Below are 17938 nucleotides of genomic sequence, written 5' to 3'. Positions count from 1 at the left end.
TATGGATTCTCATAAAAGACTTGTTCAGTTCTAAACCTAGAACGCCCTTAGGGCATGCACATCGCGGTCCCTTGAGGCCCGTCCCTTAAGAAGTTTGGGTTGAAAATAAATCAAAAAGAAAAGAAATTGCGTGGAACGGGCCTAAAATAAGGGATTTCGGGCTCGTCCCGTGAGGCGACGTGTCAGCTCGAGATTGGGCGATGCTATCGTCGAAATTGTCGGTGTCTTCGCGTTCTTTCTCATTCTGAAAAAGAAATTGAAATAGAAAAGCACGATGGCGAAAAGTTGATCTCCTCCGATCGCAAAATCGATCCCTCTTTCACCGGTGATTCAGTCTGTGTGTCTCCTCAATCGAAAGCCCAACTCACCAAAACGAGAGGTCGCAGATTCCGTTGGCGTTTGATCCCCAAATCGAGATTCCGAGCTCCATCGACTTCCGTTCACTTCCGGTCTTGTACGAACGGTCTCATCTTCCCCAAATCCTCTGAATCTCGACCCGAGCTCAATCCTTCCGCTACCAAGGTATTTTCTTCAACTCCCATCTGAAATTGAAAAGCTTAGGGTTTTGTATTTTGCATGCGAATAGGCTGTGGCATAGATTCTATGTTGTTAGAGAACAATTGTACAGATTCTAGGGTTCGCAAATGTTACATAGTTGCGTATAGCTTGATTGATTGTTTGATTGTGTGATTGTGTGATTGTTTTCGTTGTAGGTTGATTGATTGTTTCGTATAGATTGAACCAGTGTAGCCGTTGTAGGTTATTTGATTGTTTTGTATAGATTGAACCATTGTAGTCCTGGTAGCTTGTTTGATTGTTTAGTATAGATTGAACCATTGTTTTCATTGTAGCTTGTTTGATTGTTTCGTCTATATTGAACCGTTGAGTTTGGTTGTTGCTTGTTTGATTGTTAACAAATGTATAACAAACCAGTAACTGATTTAAGCAACATGAAAGAAGTGTTTGATAGTTTAGTTTCGATGCTTTGCATCCTATAACTGGTTTTGCGTCTCTGGGTAGCCATAGTTCATAGATTTTATTTCTCATATCGTTTACTTAACTCATCATTAAAGACAGTGACTTGCTTTCTGCTCTGTGGTAGTTGTATAAAAGTAGGTTCTATACTACATCATTAAAGACAGTGACTTGGTTTCTGCTCAGTTACATTGTATACAGTATGTTTTTAACAAAATCCGATTACATTAATGATGTTGTTAGGAAAGTTGATAGCTTTTTTTGGTGTAATAAGTTAGGATTTGACATTTCTTGTTGGGAGTTCACCCTTAAGTGTTTCTAGACTTCACTTCAGCCTATAAAATCTATTCTCTTATCTCTTCTATCTCATAACTCTTTCTCCATTGTATCTATTATCTTTCTCTCTTCTATGGATCCAAGCAATGTTCCTAGTCAGTCCGCTAGCTACGTAGGACTGCTTCACTCCCAACAAGGAAGCGTTTATCATGAAAACTTCCCTTATGGAAGTTTTCATTCTAGTGTCAACTTTGCAGAATCCGATACATTTCCGGCTTTCAGTTCTCAGCAACCTGAAGATGCACCAGTACACGCAGAAGCTGCCCGTCCTGTAAGACGCAAGTGGACCCCTGCAGATGACGAGGTGCTGATCAGTGGGTGGCTCAACACTTCGAAGGATTCAATTGTTGCAAACGAGCAGAGGTCGGGGGCCTTCTGGATACGGGTTGCTAAGTATTATGCAGACAGTGTTCATGGAAGAGAGGATGGTGTGAGAGAGCACGGTTGTTGCAAGAAGAGGTGGCACAGAATCAATGATGATGTTAACAAGTTCTGTGGCGCATACTCGGCAGCCCAGCGCCAAATTAGCAGTGGTGAGTCTGACACAGACGTTCTGAAGAAAGCGCATGAAATTTTCTTCTCTGATCAAGAGCACAAGTTTGCACTTGAACATCTATGTAGTTCCGGTTTCGTTAAATGAATGATTTTCTTTCAATGTTTGTGTTATTGTTTATCTGTAAATTTATCTGTTTCTGATTTTCCTTACATGTTTGAGTTTCATGTTCTATGTTTCTAACTAGTATGCCTCGACAATGTATGCAGGTTAAGTAAAAAATGGGACGTTACAGCTACTCGCAGCCATCAGAAGACGAGACTTTATTTGGAAACAATGACGACAGTGACTACAGCGAGACGGAGGATCTCATACGACGCGACCAAGCTGAGTTAAGCTTGGAACGTTGTTCACCGGTTCACTACCCCCCGCAACCGGAGGTAGAGTTTGGTTTCCCGCAGGTCTGCTATTGTGGTGCTCAGCCAGTGCTTGCAACGTCTAACACTAGGAATGATCAAGGTATGTGCTATGGTCGTTGCTTAATTACTTAGCCTGTGAAGAAGGCTTGTGCTTGTTTATGTATGTGCTTAGCGAGTTTTTGCGTATCTTAAACAGGGAGAAGATATTACACTTGTGCCAACAAGGACGATGGCGATTGCCATATTTTCAAATGGTGGGATGACGCGTTGATGGATGAGATGAGAGCCAGAGATGTACATGTGTTTCAGCTGGCTGAAAAGGTTGAAAGCCTAACCGTTTTAGCTGACTATGACACTGAGGAGAAGCTACGAAAGCTAGAGAAGATTGTTGGTGATATGGCTAAGGAGAAATCATGTATGATCAAAGGGTTTGAGTGCTTTGTAATAGGCATAGTTGTTCTTGTTGTGGTAATAGGCATGGTGATTGTCTCAATGTATTGAATCCGTTAAGGAACCTGTTTCTTTCTCCTAATTTAGACGAATGTGTTCGCAGTTTGTAATCGCATGTATTGATTAGAACTCGTGTCTTTCATATGTCGCTTGAACTCGTGTCTTTCATATGTCGCTGAATATGTCTCCTAATTTAGACGAATGTGTTCGCAGTTTGTAAGCCTAACCGTTTTAGCTAATTTAGACAATGACTTACAATTTCCTTTTACAAGATGTAACCATAATATTCAAGAATTTTATACACATGGTTATTTAATTTATAACCATAAGTCACATGTTGAGTTTCTTTGTACCAATAAGTCACATGATCCATAGCACATGTTTATTTTGGTGCCTACCAATAAGTCACAAGTTGTACTATAGAGAAATAATTCAATCACGGGAGGTTTGTAGAGACTTCTTTTAAATCATATAAATAAGTATTGTGATTTCTTCTCTCGTTACAAAGGTGAAAAGTCTCATCTTCTCTTAAAATTCTAAACATTTTTTCCTTTTAAAAAATTTGTCAATGGCTTCTTCTTCCCATTATCATTACCACAAAGATGATGATGATGAATTAGATGACATTTTTGAAGATTTATTTGAAGACTTTGATTTCAATCCCACACCAAAAGAGCGAAAAAACGAGTTTTTATCGAGAGACACCGGGAGGAAGGCCATCAGAAGCTCTGGAATGATTATTTTAGCAAAACTCCAACATACCCGCACAATTTATTCCGGCGACGGTTCCGGATGAACAAGGAATTATTCTTGCGTATTGTGAATCGTCTCTCTACAGAAGTCGAGTATTTTCAACCCGGAGTAGATGCTACCGGACGATCGAGTCTAACTCCGCTCCAAAAATGTACCGCAGCAATTCGTCAATTGGCGTACGGTGGTGCTTCTGACACAGTTGACGAATATGTCCGAATTGGGGAAACAACGGCAAGAAGGTGTTTGCACAATTTTGCCGCGGGAATAATCGACTTGTTTGGCGAAGAATACCTAAGACGTCCCACACCGGAGGATCTGCAAAGACTACTTTATAGTGGAGAACAACGTGGGTTTCCAGGCATGATTGGAAGCATCGACTGTATGCATTGGGAGTGGAAGAATTGTCCCACGGCTTGGAAAGGAATGTATTCACGAGGAACCGGAAAACCAACGATTGTCTTGGAGGCGGTAGCTTCATATGACCTCTGGATATGGCACGCGTTTTTTGGAGCTCCAGGTACTATGAACGATCTTAATATTCTCGATCGATCACCCGTTTTTGATGACATTATTAACGGAATTGCGCCACAAGTTAACTTCTATGTTAATGGTAATCCATACCATTATGCATATTATCTCACCGATGGTATTTATCCGAAATGGGCTACATTTATTCAATCTATCCGACTACCACAAACTCAGAAGCATTCATTATTTGCTCAAACCCAAGAAGCTGTGCGAAAAGATGTTGAGCGTGCCTTCGGAGTCCTACAAGCTAGGTTTGCCGTTGTTAGAAATCCATCTAATATATGGGATAAAGAAAAAATAGGAAATATTATGAGAGCATGTATCATACTCCATAATATGATTGTCGAAGATGAACGATCATCAAGAAGGGATGAGAACGTTGATGAATTTGAAGAAGGAGATGTGGAAACATTTTCCGTCAATATGCCTTCAACTGTCGGGAGTACACTTGAACGTCGAACGAGCGTTCGGAATAGACAAGTCCATCAACATTTAAAAAATGATTTGATTGAAAATATATGGACTAAATTTGGAAATCCTTGAAGTAATATATAATTTGTATTTTCTTTCAATAATGTCATTTTCTTATGTTTTCTATTTTCTTTATTTTGATGTTTGTATTTTCTTTCAAAAATGTAATTTATTTTTTTATGTTTTCAATTTTAATATTACTTTTTTATTTTTAATGTTTTATTTAAAAATTCTTTTTTTAATGTCATTATTTATTAATTAAAATAATAAATTAAATTAACTAAGGGACAACATAAATCCCACCAATAATCAACTAATTTACCCAAATCCCTTGTTTTAGTCCCTAACCAAAAAATAATAATAAAAAATTGTTAAGGGCCCTAAAACAAGTCCCACCTATAATGATGCTCTTAGATTCCTTGAGTTGGTCCCTTCCTTCTCCTCGGTGCAAAACCCATCCAAAGAATCTATATTGCGCATCAAAAGATGTTTTGTTTGCATACGAAGAAAGGTTTATTGCATTTTGTGACTTGTATAAGAAGAAAATATATTTTTCTTTTGTTACCTGGCTTGATGCATTTGCTTCACAAGATTCAGCAACTTTACTCCTTCTTTTACCTGTCCGATCTCAACCTTATCGAAGATTTTCATTCTTTTTCTGCATGCAAGACAGAACTAGTCATAAGATTTGTCTATAACAAAAATGAGTTAAAAGATAAAAAGCTTCTTGAAGTTAAAAACGCAACAAAATGAACAAGGAACTGTCATGTGATGCCCTAAAAGGCGACTCCGAAAGGAGGACAGGCGAAGCAGGGATGACTAAGTCGTGGTCCAGACGAAGCTTACTCCAGAAGACGACAAGACCAACTCCCTGAGAAATCCAAACCGAAGCGAAGACGCCAGCAAGCAGATAAGCACGGGTGAGATACAAGCTGGCGAGAAGATGAGGGAACCCGAGACAAAGCAGAGAACTGAAATCCAAACCCTAGTTTAAAAAAAAAAAAAAGAGCTAATAAGTTACCGCATTACTCCGACTTATTTGGAGTCAGCATCAGTGAGACCATATAGATACAAACAGTGAAAGCCAACATCTCTTTCTCATATCTCAAGTTACTATATTTGAAGCGCTGAAGAGGGTAGAATTAGTGCTTAATTCTTACTTCATCCAACACTTAAATGCAACTTAATTAGCAAGTTCTGATTCCACCTCATTACAGCAAAAAGGTATATTTGAGACGCGACAAGAAGACAGTACTCAAGATTGGCTTTTACAGAGAAGCATCTGTTGCTGTTCTTGCTTGTTATCTTCCAAGATCAGTACCATTCAATCAGGAAGGTGAACTGAGAAATTTGATCCTTCAAGTACTCCTTTGGATTACAACTTGACTTAGACCATTGCTCAATGTGCTTCTATATGCAGACTGGCATAAACTCTATCCGAAGCCAACCAAATATGCGTTACACAGAAACTTCAGGAAGAGTTTTGCGAGAAAGTCTGATCATGTGAGCTCAATCATCTGTGTTGGATCACATATATCACTGTTGCTTTACTTGATTATATATAGCCAGAGTAGTTGAAGATGAGATGTTTGGAATAGAAAACTGGTGTTGGATCTCTTCTCGGGAGAGTCACATTCTCTCCAGGAAACGTAGGTCAGCATTTGGTGCTCCTCGGCCCATGGAGGTATATAGTAATTAGTAAACAAACCAACTCATAGATCACAGTCTCATCAACAAATCACCTGATATTTCCTCTCGTGTTGTGTTGTTTTATGCAGACACAATCATTAGCGTTACCCATGGAAACTAGTGAATGAGATTTGGGATAGAACAAAACTGAAGCTGTATTACATGTTGAAACAGAGAAGAGGAAACCTCTGGCTACACATTTCTTGTAAAACATAAAATCATTGATAAAGTCTTATATTTTCATTTTCACAAACATCATAAGTAAACAATTACATATTCAGGATTGGTGGTTTTTTCTTATCTTGAAATGTATTATGTTAGACAAAGAGATTGCTTGAAATATGTTACTGGAAGCCACTAGTTTACAAGTTATGGTCGAGGTAAACTATTAGATGTGATCATTTTTGTATTTATTTAATTGATGCGATAATGTCTGGCTGTAGGGCATGTTGCAAAATAAAAGTTGATGCAATCTCATCCCACTTTAAAAAATATCAGATTGCTTTTTATTTTTTCACATACTTGTCATTATCTATATTAAAAAATCATAGAGATGTTGAAAGACAATGGCAAATTGAACACCTAACCAATGGCGACAATAAAGTCGCAGGTCGATAGCAAAACCATAATCTTCTTCGTAAGTAGTTACATGTAAACATGTAATATGACTTATCTTATCTTGCTTCTGCATTTTTAAGTTTCAAAATGCTTTTACGAAACTATATTGTATCATTTTTCTATGTGTTATAATTTCTTCTATCTACTCTGATATGTATAATTTCTTCTATCTACTCTGATGTATACGAATATAACATTTTTTCAAACGCAACCAAAAATATTACTATTTGTACGATTTACGACTTTTTAATAGATGGAAGGTATAGAACTTTGTTTTTCTCTTACTTGATTAAAGTTGGGTGGCCAGTGAATGAACAAGTTGCTTATATTCCAAGTGATCCATTATGAAAGGTATAGTACACTATATAAAAGGGAATCATATGTTTCTCGTTTTCAAAATTTACTCTCATAGTCTCATATTTATATTAGGGTATATATTATTGTAAGAACGGGGTCCATTCCATTTTTGGGGTCCTACCTGTTGCTATATTCTTCTTCACTCAAACATATAGACAATAATATTTGTTTACTACATACTTTTTTTTTGAACTGATTCTTCATATTAAAATGCAAAAGAAATGTAAAACAATACAAGCCCGAGGCTTTAGTTTTAGAGCCCAACCCAATACAAAAGAACTCATATCGAAAACCATTAGGTAACCAACCTAATCCCAATTAAGGTCCAAGAAAGTGAAGAGGCAGATAGTAGAAGACGATGTCTTAGTGATCATCGAAGGTAAAAGAAGGCAACTGTGATCCGCACCAGAGGAAGAACCTAAGATAGCCACCGCTGCATCAAGATGGAGGAGGCTGAAGGATTGGTTGTTCGCAAGCTGAGAATACGATCTCTGATTTGCCTATCCAATAGTCGAATGATGACATCCAAGGATCGGAACGAGTTCTGGTGTAATCTAGCATTCCGCTCTGCCCAAGTCCAATAAAGGCATCCTTGCCAGCAAAGGAGAGTAAGTATACCACCTGGTGATCGCCTGTTTTGATTTGATAGTTGTGTCATGACCAAGTTCCATGATCGTGCAGGCGTGAGTCCACGATCAATATTACTGAACATTGATTTGAGATTATATACAACATGGAATAGAAGGAAACATGTAAGACCAGTTTTTGAAGGCCATTTGTTCGCAAGTGATGTTTATCAGATGGTCCATCGCTATCGATTATTCATGTTCTACCAAAATCTAACTAATTTGAACATTTATACACCAGGATTTATGGTATTTCAGAAAAAAACACCAGGACTTATAATTTCATCATTTAGCTTAATAATATTAACTAAAACAATTATTTTAATTTATTTTTGCTAAATATACACGATTATATTTTTTGGTGCGAATGTATATAAATAGAAATCTACTACACAAACTAATATATACATGAAAAAGTCTGGAGCAAATTTTATACATCGACTGATCAACCACCCATTGAAGAACATGGCCATCTAGTGACACCATTACTAGTGTCATTGAAGTTGTTAGTACCATTCACTATGTTAGTTATGACATAATAATAATTATTATTGTCATTATTGCATTATTTGAAATTAACATATATAAATTTATTGAGTGGGTATGATTCTTTCGATTTCGTACAATATAATAAACTACCACAATATATAGCGTATCATAACTAATACGTTTCCTTTCATCTAGAATCAACAGTTGTTAATAAGTATTTATTAATATATAGACTATTCCCCTAACCCCCCCCCCCCCCCCCCCCCCCCCCCCCCCCCCCCCCCCCCCCCAACGAAGACTGGAACTCATAAGCAAATACTTTCAAATTTTGGTAAATTATAAACAGAAAAAACATCACATCAAATTTTGGTATTTATGTTATGATTAACTATTAGTATTACATGTTTGAAGTATATCTATTAATTTATCCAGTTATGATTATGAATTAGTTTCCATACTGGCTATCTTATAATATTAGAAATATTTGTTGGTTTTGAAATGTGGCCGGTTAGAATTATTAGACGTAGTTATGTCTTCATCGTTTCTCACCTCACCTGCTCTAGCTATCATAATAATGTTTAAAAGTCACATGCTGTGTACAAATATCATCTACCTTATGTATGCTATTCAAAGAGTAGTTCAAAAAGTTTATGTAATTAATAGTCAAAGATCATCTTGAAGACATTACATCCAATATTGTTTCTTTACGAATAATATAAATACAAAAGGAAAGAAGTTTCCTACAGGTTAAGATTCCAGTCGTTAAAATGTACGTTAATATACACTTTTTAAATACATTACATGGAAAAAATCATAAACATTTGGATTATATGATCTAGACATTGTCGTAACTTAAGTCAGACGTAAGTAACGTAATTTGATTTATTTTCCCCACGATTTGATTACACGTACTGCGTAGCCATGCAACGCTAGTTTGTTTTAGTTCAGCCAATTTGTAACATTATTCTAAATATGTTTGTATGTCCCCAAAGGCCGCAAAACTAACTTCCATTATTAAATAAAGCCAAATTGTCTTGATTTTGATAATTGTGGTGATTTAATCCCACAATCAGACAATACTTTACTGTAGCAAATAAATAGCAATTATCATTAAAGTAGTATAAAATTAACATTATCTTATGCTAATCAATCTATTAACATAAAGCTTCATGGAAAAGAGAGGTGCACTAGTAGTAATTGAGCTCATACCTCATGTTTTCTTGTTTTCTGGTACACAACAATAATTTATAGCTGCAGGCACTTAGCAATCATCATCTTTATGAATTAAATTAAATTAAGTGTAGATCTTTTTTTTGTTTGAAAAAATGTAGATCTTTTTGTTACTTGTAACTGAAGCATGTGTCCTATGCAATGCAAAGTTAACAACTTAATCTTATAGTTTCTTCGTCTTTTTTTTTTAGAACTATCTTCTTCGTCTTTACTTTTTTTTTATATAATCATCACCTGTTATGTATGTAGGTACCCGTGAGTTTATACATATATTTATGTAAATCACTATTCCATGTCATTAACTATTTGTTCGTACATGTGACAGTATATATTTGCAACCTTCAACATTTTGTTCCAAATACATGCATTGGGTGTTGATGTGGTTCAGTGGCCTATATAGTTGATAGATATCTTTTTTTTTTTTGAAACTAAAAGAAGTAGATATCTTGCAAAGTTAAAATAAAATCATCTAATATATTTTAAAATTTTGCTTATTTTTCGTTGGGGGAGTAGAGCTATTTTTAATAGACAATCTTTTGGTGAATGTTGTCAATGACAAGAAACGCGTTTACAGAAACTCGGTATATATCTTATACTCAAATGACAATACCATTACTCATCCATAATACTCATATTCATATATACGTAAAGTTAAATCCAGGTGATGCTTGTTTTTATTTCTTTATCTAAAAAATTGAAACATTTGTCTTTATCATATGTTACGAATCAAAACAACTTCTTAGCTAGTAGGATTTAGTTGGGATATTTTGGAAATATTACCAAGCTATCTTTAATCATAGTTTACGAAAATATATAAACGGCTTTATTTATTTATTTTTTGGAAATTATATAAACGGCTTTATAAATTATTTTGATGTATATGAAGTGATAAAATGCTAGTGAGTCACGCGCAAGAGAGAACCTTGAAGTGGCAGCCTGTCACGTAAGTAAAAACAACTGTGGAAACCATTAAGATTCACGGACTCGAGACAAAGAAGGCAACTTGCAGTTTGAAGTTCGACAAAATCTACCATTTGATAAATAATACGACACCGTCACGGGTCACTACCAAACACTCTCGCTTATTGGGATCTCTGATTCCTTCTCACATTTCTTTTTATCATCCTTTCAGAAAATTATATTATTTTTCCACCGTAAGACCATTAATTAGTTAATATATGACATCATGTAAATAATTTTAAATAATTAATATATAGTCGTAAAATCGAATTTGAGCTAAAGAAGTCACAAAAGTATTTTGAAAATGTATATATCATTATAAACCAAACACAGCCAACTCACCAGTTAACAAATAATATTGTCCCCTTCCTTATAAATATCCATTATGCTTTTGGACCTGAAGAATACACCGACTAAAAACCAAATCTTTCGTGGTTTTGAAAAAGCATAAATCAAAAGTTGATATGGGGTCGCCTGAAACATTGTATACTCAAAAGAATATATACGTAAATTTAATTTATACCTAAAAAGTTAATTTTATACGTTGAAACAGAGGAGAAAAAGCAATTTATACGTTGAATATTCTATATATCTACACTCATATATATATATATATATATATTAAAAAAAAAGTTAAAAGCTAAAGCCCACTCGCATGCTTTTCTTTTCTTCTTTTGTTCATCTATAATTTTATAGAAAACTATTAAAATTATTAAGTAAAACAAGTTTTTAAAAGATGCAAGATCAAAGATATATATCCTAACACTATCCACATTATACACCGTATGGTATCATTGTTTATTTCCTCGAGTACCGTATCGTTTTTTCACATAACCTCATGTTCTCAAATATAATAGGTGGAATACAATATTCAAATTATAAAAGAGTAATAATATAATCCTCAATCCTACTATATAAAAGAGACTAAATTGGAGTTCTCTAAATACTGCACATGGGCACAAATATTCATATCCAATTAAATTGCCATGTCATCCAGGACTGGTCTTGAAAAAAAAATTAAGTTAGCTGCCCAACCCATTTAAACCATTACACAGCCCAATATGTTAATATGATAAGAGACGGTTCGGGTTATATCCCTTTATCGATCCCGTGTCTCTGAAAATCACTCATCCTCCCTAACCCTAAGCGCCTTCTCAGACCCTTTGTCGATTCTCTTCCTCTCCCTCACCTTCCTAAACGCTCTCAGTTAATCTCCTTTATCAAGCGTACAAAGAATCTTCGTAACTGTCTTCAGATGCTGCTGTTGCGCAATGCCTTCGACGCTCTTCGCCTCGGTTGATCGTCGCAGTTCGTTATCGCTCGGCTTCTCCGTTTTTGGGACTCGGAAAATATGAAGAACATGGTGAATTCATAGAATCACTCTACTTATCCTTGATGAGAAGGTATTGTAACAAGAAGCATCTTATTTTATTTTTTATCTTAATTTTGTTTTCGAATAGCCCCAATGATTTAAATCGTCTAACTGTATCTGTTTGCCATGCTGCATAAAGTAAGATATGTAGCTTGAAATTTGAGGGAATGTTTTAGTATTACAGGACCTCCTATAGTCTCAAAGAGACTGATGTGGCTGTTATTGGAATCTTGACCCATAAGGTGACGATTACTCTTTACGCACAGGTTTGTTTCAATTTTTGGGTTGGTTACGCATATTTGCCTTTGTGTAAGGTTGCAAATTTCTTCTAAATATTATTTTCTTATTGTTAACAGATGGTGATACCATGCATAGTTTGATCAAACTCCATTTAGGTTTTCTTTAGGGAAACAAATGAAGGTAAAAAGCCAAGAGCAGAAACTAGCTGTGCCGGAACCAGCATTGATCAAGGACCTTGATTCAAGGTGTGTTAACACGAAACTCATAAAACTGAATTGGAATCAAGTAGCATTTATTTTGTACATATTAATTCACTTAGGTGCTGTAAATGGTTTTATTGCAGGAAGAGAGAATATCCTTTTTGAGCAATGGCTCGATTGACCAAGGAGAAACAGTGTTTTTCTAAAACAATGGGTACTGAAAACCTCCCCTTAAGTTGCAATAAAGAAGCCATCATCATTGATGAAAGGTGTTACAGTGTGTTTTGCTTTAAAAGAGTCACATTTCTGTTCGAACAACATATCCAAGATTTAGTTGTACGCAAGTGTTGGTTATTTTTCTCTTTTAAAAAAACTCTAGGTTATAGTCTCTCTTTAAGCGCATTCTCTAAAGCATTTTTGATTTGTTGACTGTCAGCAGGAAAGAGCCTGCTATATTGATGACGATTGTGATCACAGAGAAAGACACAAAGAAATTTGAGCTTGGATTCAGCAGGTGGTGGTAGCCAACAAGATGATACAATCGTTGAGAGATGTAACCCATTGAGAGGAGAGATATAAGAAGCTCATGATTTGGTTTAAAAGATGAGATATAAGAAGCTCGTGATTTGGTTTAACAGATGACATATATAAGAGTTGAGGCTAAGTATAAATGTTAACCTTTGTGTTACGGTCATTTGTTTGTCTTTTTCTGTCTCTGCAATACAAACAGCTTTTACTCTGTTGTTTTTCCTTTTGGTTTCAGTTTGAAGCAAAAGCTATGAATCTGTCATTTGTGTCATCTGAGATTAGACTTTTTGTTTGTAATTGATTATTGTTTCTTTGGCAGCAAACAAAGCCTTGGATTTTAAAGCTTCTCTTTGCAATTAAAAAGAAAGGTAAAAACCTGTTTAAACAAAAGTTAAAGCCAAACATTGGCTAAGGTTGCTCTGTACTTGCCAAAGCGGACTAAATATTTTAGACATTACAACACCAAAAGGACTAAAGATATGTTAGCTTGGCAAACACCCTCGCTAATATCGTCTACAGTGAAGTTTTCAATGGCTTGCCACAAACAACAGATATGTCACACGACCTTCACTTCTCTGTTCAACAAAACTATATACGATAAGCATTGTCTCAAACATTTAGCCCCCAGTTGACTTTCCTTATTTCAGGTTTAGAAGAATACCATGAGATTCCCGAATAATTCCTTACCTCTGCCACTACCAACAAGCAAGGTCAGCAATTCATTAATTCCTCAATTCAAAATTCCTAACCAGGCAAATCAAATTTTACAACAGGAAGGGGCCTTCTCAGACGGTCGTCTCAAGCTCGAAGAGAACAAAGCTTTTCTATTTCAACACAAAACATGGTCCAATTTCTAAAAAAATAATGGACTTAGATTTTATTTATTTTAACGTTAAACCTATACGGCCCAACTAAATATTGCATAAAATTGTGTTATTCTAAACAAAAAAAATATATTTTGGTGGTCCTTTTGCCAATGCATCTGATATATGATTTTCTCTACTTGACGATTTTGTAAAACAAGCAAAGCAATTTTATATGGCCCACCACTTCATATTCTGGACCACAACAACTATATTGTAAAATAAGTTATGATCATTTATCAATTTTACCAAGCTAAGACGATCACGTTAAATACTATCCAAGCAAAACCTCTGAAATATAATAGTTGTACTACAGAAATTCGTGCAAGTGCTCCAGCTTCTAATGCAGAAGATACTATCACCAAATACGAACTGTCCCAAAAGATAGCATCACCATTGAAATTACAAACCATCAATCCTGCATTGACGATATCCTCCACAACACTTCCTATAACATTTTAAAAGTATTATAACACATCTAATTATCAACAACCCCGCGCTTGCGCGGGGACTCCGCCCCTAGTTATTTATAAAGATCACATATTCTTCAATGAGCGTACTAGCTTGTTAGTTTATAAATAGTATCACTAAACCAAAACACAAAATATAATCCCAAGAGTAGAAACAGAACACAATGGGTTCTTCTTCTCCACTAACAAGGAGAAACAGAGCACCGTCCTCTGTTTTATCTTTGTTTCTTGTTTTCCTCTGTTTCTCAGCTTCATCAAACGCTCAATCCACGCCAGCTTTTGCCTGCGACGTCGCCGGAAACTCATCCCTCTCCGCTTATGGATTCTGCAACGCCGCTTTGAAGATCGAAGCCAGAGTCGCTGATCTTGTCGGGAGGCTCACGTTGCAAGAAAAGATCGGGTTCTTAGTGAATAAAGCTAACGGCGTGACACGGCTTGGGATTCCGACGTATGAATGGTGGTCGGAAGCACTTCACGGCGTTTCTTACATCGGACCCGGCACGCATTTTTCCGGCCAAGTTCCCGGCGCTACGAGTTTCCCGCAGGTCATACTCACCGCCGCTTCTTTCAACGTATCTCTGTTTCAAGCCATTGGCAAGGTAAATATATTTTTCCCACTTTCAACCATTTTTAGGACAAATCCTTTAAATAACATAAAAATCATTATGAAAAAATAACACTAATTAAAATGTAAATTAATTCAAATCATAAATCTTTACCCTAACTATATTTTAAAATAATAAAACCAGACCCTAATCGATAAATTAAGTATAATATAAATTAAACATTTTTATTTTTGAAGTAATCCTATTTTGAATTTTTTCATGTGTGCTATTTTTAGAATAAAAAAAAGATCTAGTGTTATCTTATAGTATTTTTTTATTTCTTCTTTATTTTTTGTTCATCTTTTGCTTTTGTTAATCTTTTTGGATAATGTAAATATCTTCATTTTTTAATGCAACTGGGCCTCTCGTTTTTATCTTTCGTATGGTACAAGTAAGCACTTTTCAATACGTTCGTTTTCACACTCTTTGGGATGACATTGTTTATTACACATTTGTTAAGGTTGTCTCAACGGAAGCAAGGGCAATGTACAATGTTGGGTTAGCCGGACTAACGTATTGGTCACCGAATGTTAACATATTCCGAGATCCGAGATGGGGAAGAGGACAAGAGACTCCTGGAGAGGATCCATTGCTTTCTAGCAAGTATGCTTCAGGATACGTTAAGGGTCTTCAAGAGACCGAAAGCAGCGATGCTAACCGCCTCAAAGTCGCCGCATGCTGCAAACACTACACCGCTTACGACGTTGATAATTGGAAAGGCATAGAACGTTACACTTTCAACGCCGTGGTAAAGACTCAAACCCGTTATTCTAATGACGTTACATTTTCAGTGTCTTGTGCTAGTTGTTTTGTCACATTTATAGTGTGTTTGATTATGGTTAGAAATTTGGATTTTTTATAGTTCAGTTATTATGGTATTTGGATGATTTGATATGAAGTTTTGTTACCAAATTTATTTCAGTATTGTTTTCGGTGTGGTTGTAGCTCATTTTGTTAGTTGCGATCGGTTTAGTACTAGCTTTTTAGGTCATTTAATTTGGTTCATGTTCTGTTTCATTAAATTGCAGAGACGTGGGTTTGATATTGGTTGGTCAAAGACATTTTAAGTGCGTGTACTAACTGTTTTTTTGTGTGTTTTTGTTGGAGTAGGTGAATCAGCAAGATATGGATGATACATATCAACCACCGTTCAAGAGTTGTGTGATTGATGGGAATGTGGCGAGTGTTATGTGTTCTTACAATAAAGTTAACGGTATACCAACATGCGCTGATCCTGATCTCCTTTCCGGTGTTATCCGTGGCGAATGGAAGTTAAACGGGTAATAATTATCAGTGGGTTTAGACTATTTTCATGTCAAATTTGAAAAAGGTTGGGTTCTGATTACTGAATTTTTCTTTTTAATTAGGTACATTGTCTCGGATTGTGATTCAGTAGATGTGTTGTATAAGAACCAACACTATACCAAGACTCCAGAGGAAGCTGCAGCTATATCTATCAACGCAGGTTTGGACTTGAACTGTGGTTCGTTCCTGGGTCAGCACACAGAGGCCGCGGTTAAAGCGGGTTTGGTCAACGAGACAGCTATCGACAAAGCGATTTCGAACAACTTCTTGACCCTTATGCGGTTAGGATTCTTCGATGGCGATCCAAAGAAGCAAATCTACGGCGGGCTCGGTCCTAAAGACGTTTGCACGCCTGCGAATCAAGAGCTAGCCGCAGAAGCAGCGAGACAAGGCATTGTCCTACTAAAAAACACTGGATCCTTACCGCTTTCTCCTACAACGATTAAAACACTAGCCGTGATCGGACCGAACGCGAATGTCACTAAAACAATGATCGGAAACTACGAAGGCACGCCGTGCAAATACACAACACCGCTCCAGGGATTAGCTGGAACGGTGTCTACCACGTATCTACCAGGATGCTCCAATGTAGCTTGCGCCGTAGCGGATGTAGATGCTGCCACGAAGCTAGCAGCAGATGCTGACGCGACGGTTCTTGTTATAGGAGCAGATCAGTCTATAGAGGCAGAGAGTCGCGATAGAGTCGATCTGAACCTTCCCGGGAAACAACAAGACCTAGTGACCCAAGTGGCTAAAGCAGCTAAGGGACCTGTCTTGCTAGTTATCATGTCCGGTGGAGGTTTTGATATTACCTTCGCCAAGGATGATCCGAAGATCACCGGAATATTATGGGTTGGTTATCCTGGAGAAGCTGGCGGCATAGCCATCGCTGACGTCATCTTTGGCCGTTATAATCCAAGTAAGACTTTGTTTTTGTATTTGAAAGTTCGTTAGCATAAACCGGAGATAACCGGTGGATTCTGTTTTAGTAATTTTAAGTTGTTAGCTTAATCCAGAGTTAACCGGTGAGAATTTTTTTAATAGGTGGAAGATTACCGATGACGTGGTATCCACAATCCTACGTGGAGAAAGTACCGATGACGAACATGAACATGAGACCCGACACATCAAACGGGTATCCGGGTCGGACGTACCGGTTCTACACCGGAGAAACGGTTTACGCCTTCGGAGACGGGATCAGCTACACCAAGTTCAGCCACAGCTTAGTCAAAGTTCCTCCACGCGTCGTTCCTCTCAGTCTCGAAGAGAATCACGTTTGCCGATCGTCGGAATGTCAGTCGCTGGATGCGTTCGGACCACACTGCGAGAAGAAGGCTGTCGGAACGGCGTTTGAGGTTCATGTTAAGGTACGGAACGGGGGAGACAGAGAAGGGATCCACACGGTGTTTTTGTTCACGACGCCGCCGGCGGTTCACGGGTCGCCGAGGAAGCATCTTTTGGGGTTTGAGAAGATTCGGTTGGGGAAGAGGGAAGAAGCTGTGGTTAAGTTTAAGGTTGATGTGTGTAAAGATCTTAGCGTTGTTGATGAAGTGGGGAAGAGGAAGATTGGTTTGGGTCAGCATCTTCTACATGTAGGCGACTTGAAACATTCTTTGAGCATTAGGATCTGATTCAAATGGATTCTAATTTTTTTTATAATTTATTGGAAAAAAACTATAATGTGCTTATTGATCAAGCTTTATGCAATTTGGATAAAGATGAATAAAAGAGAATTGTGAATCACTTACATTTCAGTTTTTTTTTTTTTGGGTTAAATTCTGAGGATTTATTCAGCTTGAAAAAATAGTAAGCTCTCAGTTATTCAAATATAAAATTTAGGAAATTTTGTGTTATTTAAACGCGTATTTTTTCACCAAAAAAATATTTAAGAGATTTATTATGATTTTAAAATGTTTTAGTAGAGTTTTCCAATTTAAATATAAAATTATACTATTGTAATT

The 17938-nt window shown here is 36.6% G+C and overlaps 3 protein-coding genes across 3 annotated transcripts; all 3 read left to right on the top strand.

The window, feature by feature from the left end:
- Positions 1–125: 125 nt before the first annotated feature.
- On the top strand, positions 126–13076 carry LOC103855249 (putative nuclease HARBI1). Its single transcript, XM_033285880.1, has 3 exons — positions 126–12032; positions 12123–12251; positions 12350–13076. The coding sequence occupies exon 1, from the start codon at positions 3466–3468 to the stop codon at positions 4495–4497; it is 1032 nt and encodes a 343-aa protein (XP_033141771.1). The 5' UTR covers positions 126–3465; the 3' UTR covers positions 4498–12032; positions 12123–12251; positions 12350–13076.
- On the top strand, positions 1385–1951 carry LOC117132026 (glutathione S-transferase T3-like). Its single transcript, XM_033285339.1, has one exon. It carries the CDS (start codon positions 1385–1387, stop codon positions 1949–1951), a length of 567 nt encoding a protein of 188 aa, XP_033141230.1.
- LOC103855248 (beta-D-xylosidase 4) lies at positions 11070–17722 on the top strand. The gene is made up of 6 exons (XM_009132214.3): positions 11070–11299; positions 14121–14666; positions 15133–15420; positions 15783–15952; positions 16040–16896; positions 17022–17722. Exons 2-6 carry the CDS (start codon positions 14232–14234, stop codon positions 17606–17608), a joined length of 2337 nt encoding a protein of 778 aa, XP_009130462.1. The 5' UTR covers positions 11070–11299; positions 14121–14231; the 3' UTR covers positions 17609–17722.
- Positions 17723–17938: the final 216 nt, after the last annotated feature.

Source organism: Brassica rapa, chromosome A02 (genome assembly GCF_000309985.2).
Source record: "Brassica rapa cultivar Chiifu-401-42 chromosome A02, CAAS_Brap_v3.01, whole genome shotgun sequence".
In the NCBI taxonomy this organism is placed as follows: domain Eukaryota; kingdom Viridiplantae; phylum Streptophyta; class Magnoliopsida; order Brassicales; family Brassicaceae; genus Brassica; species Brassica rapa.
This window is presented reverse-complemented; position numbering and strand designations above follow the sequence as displayed.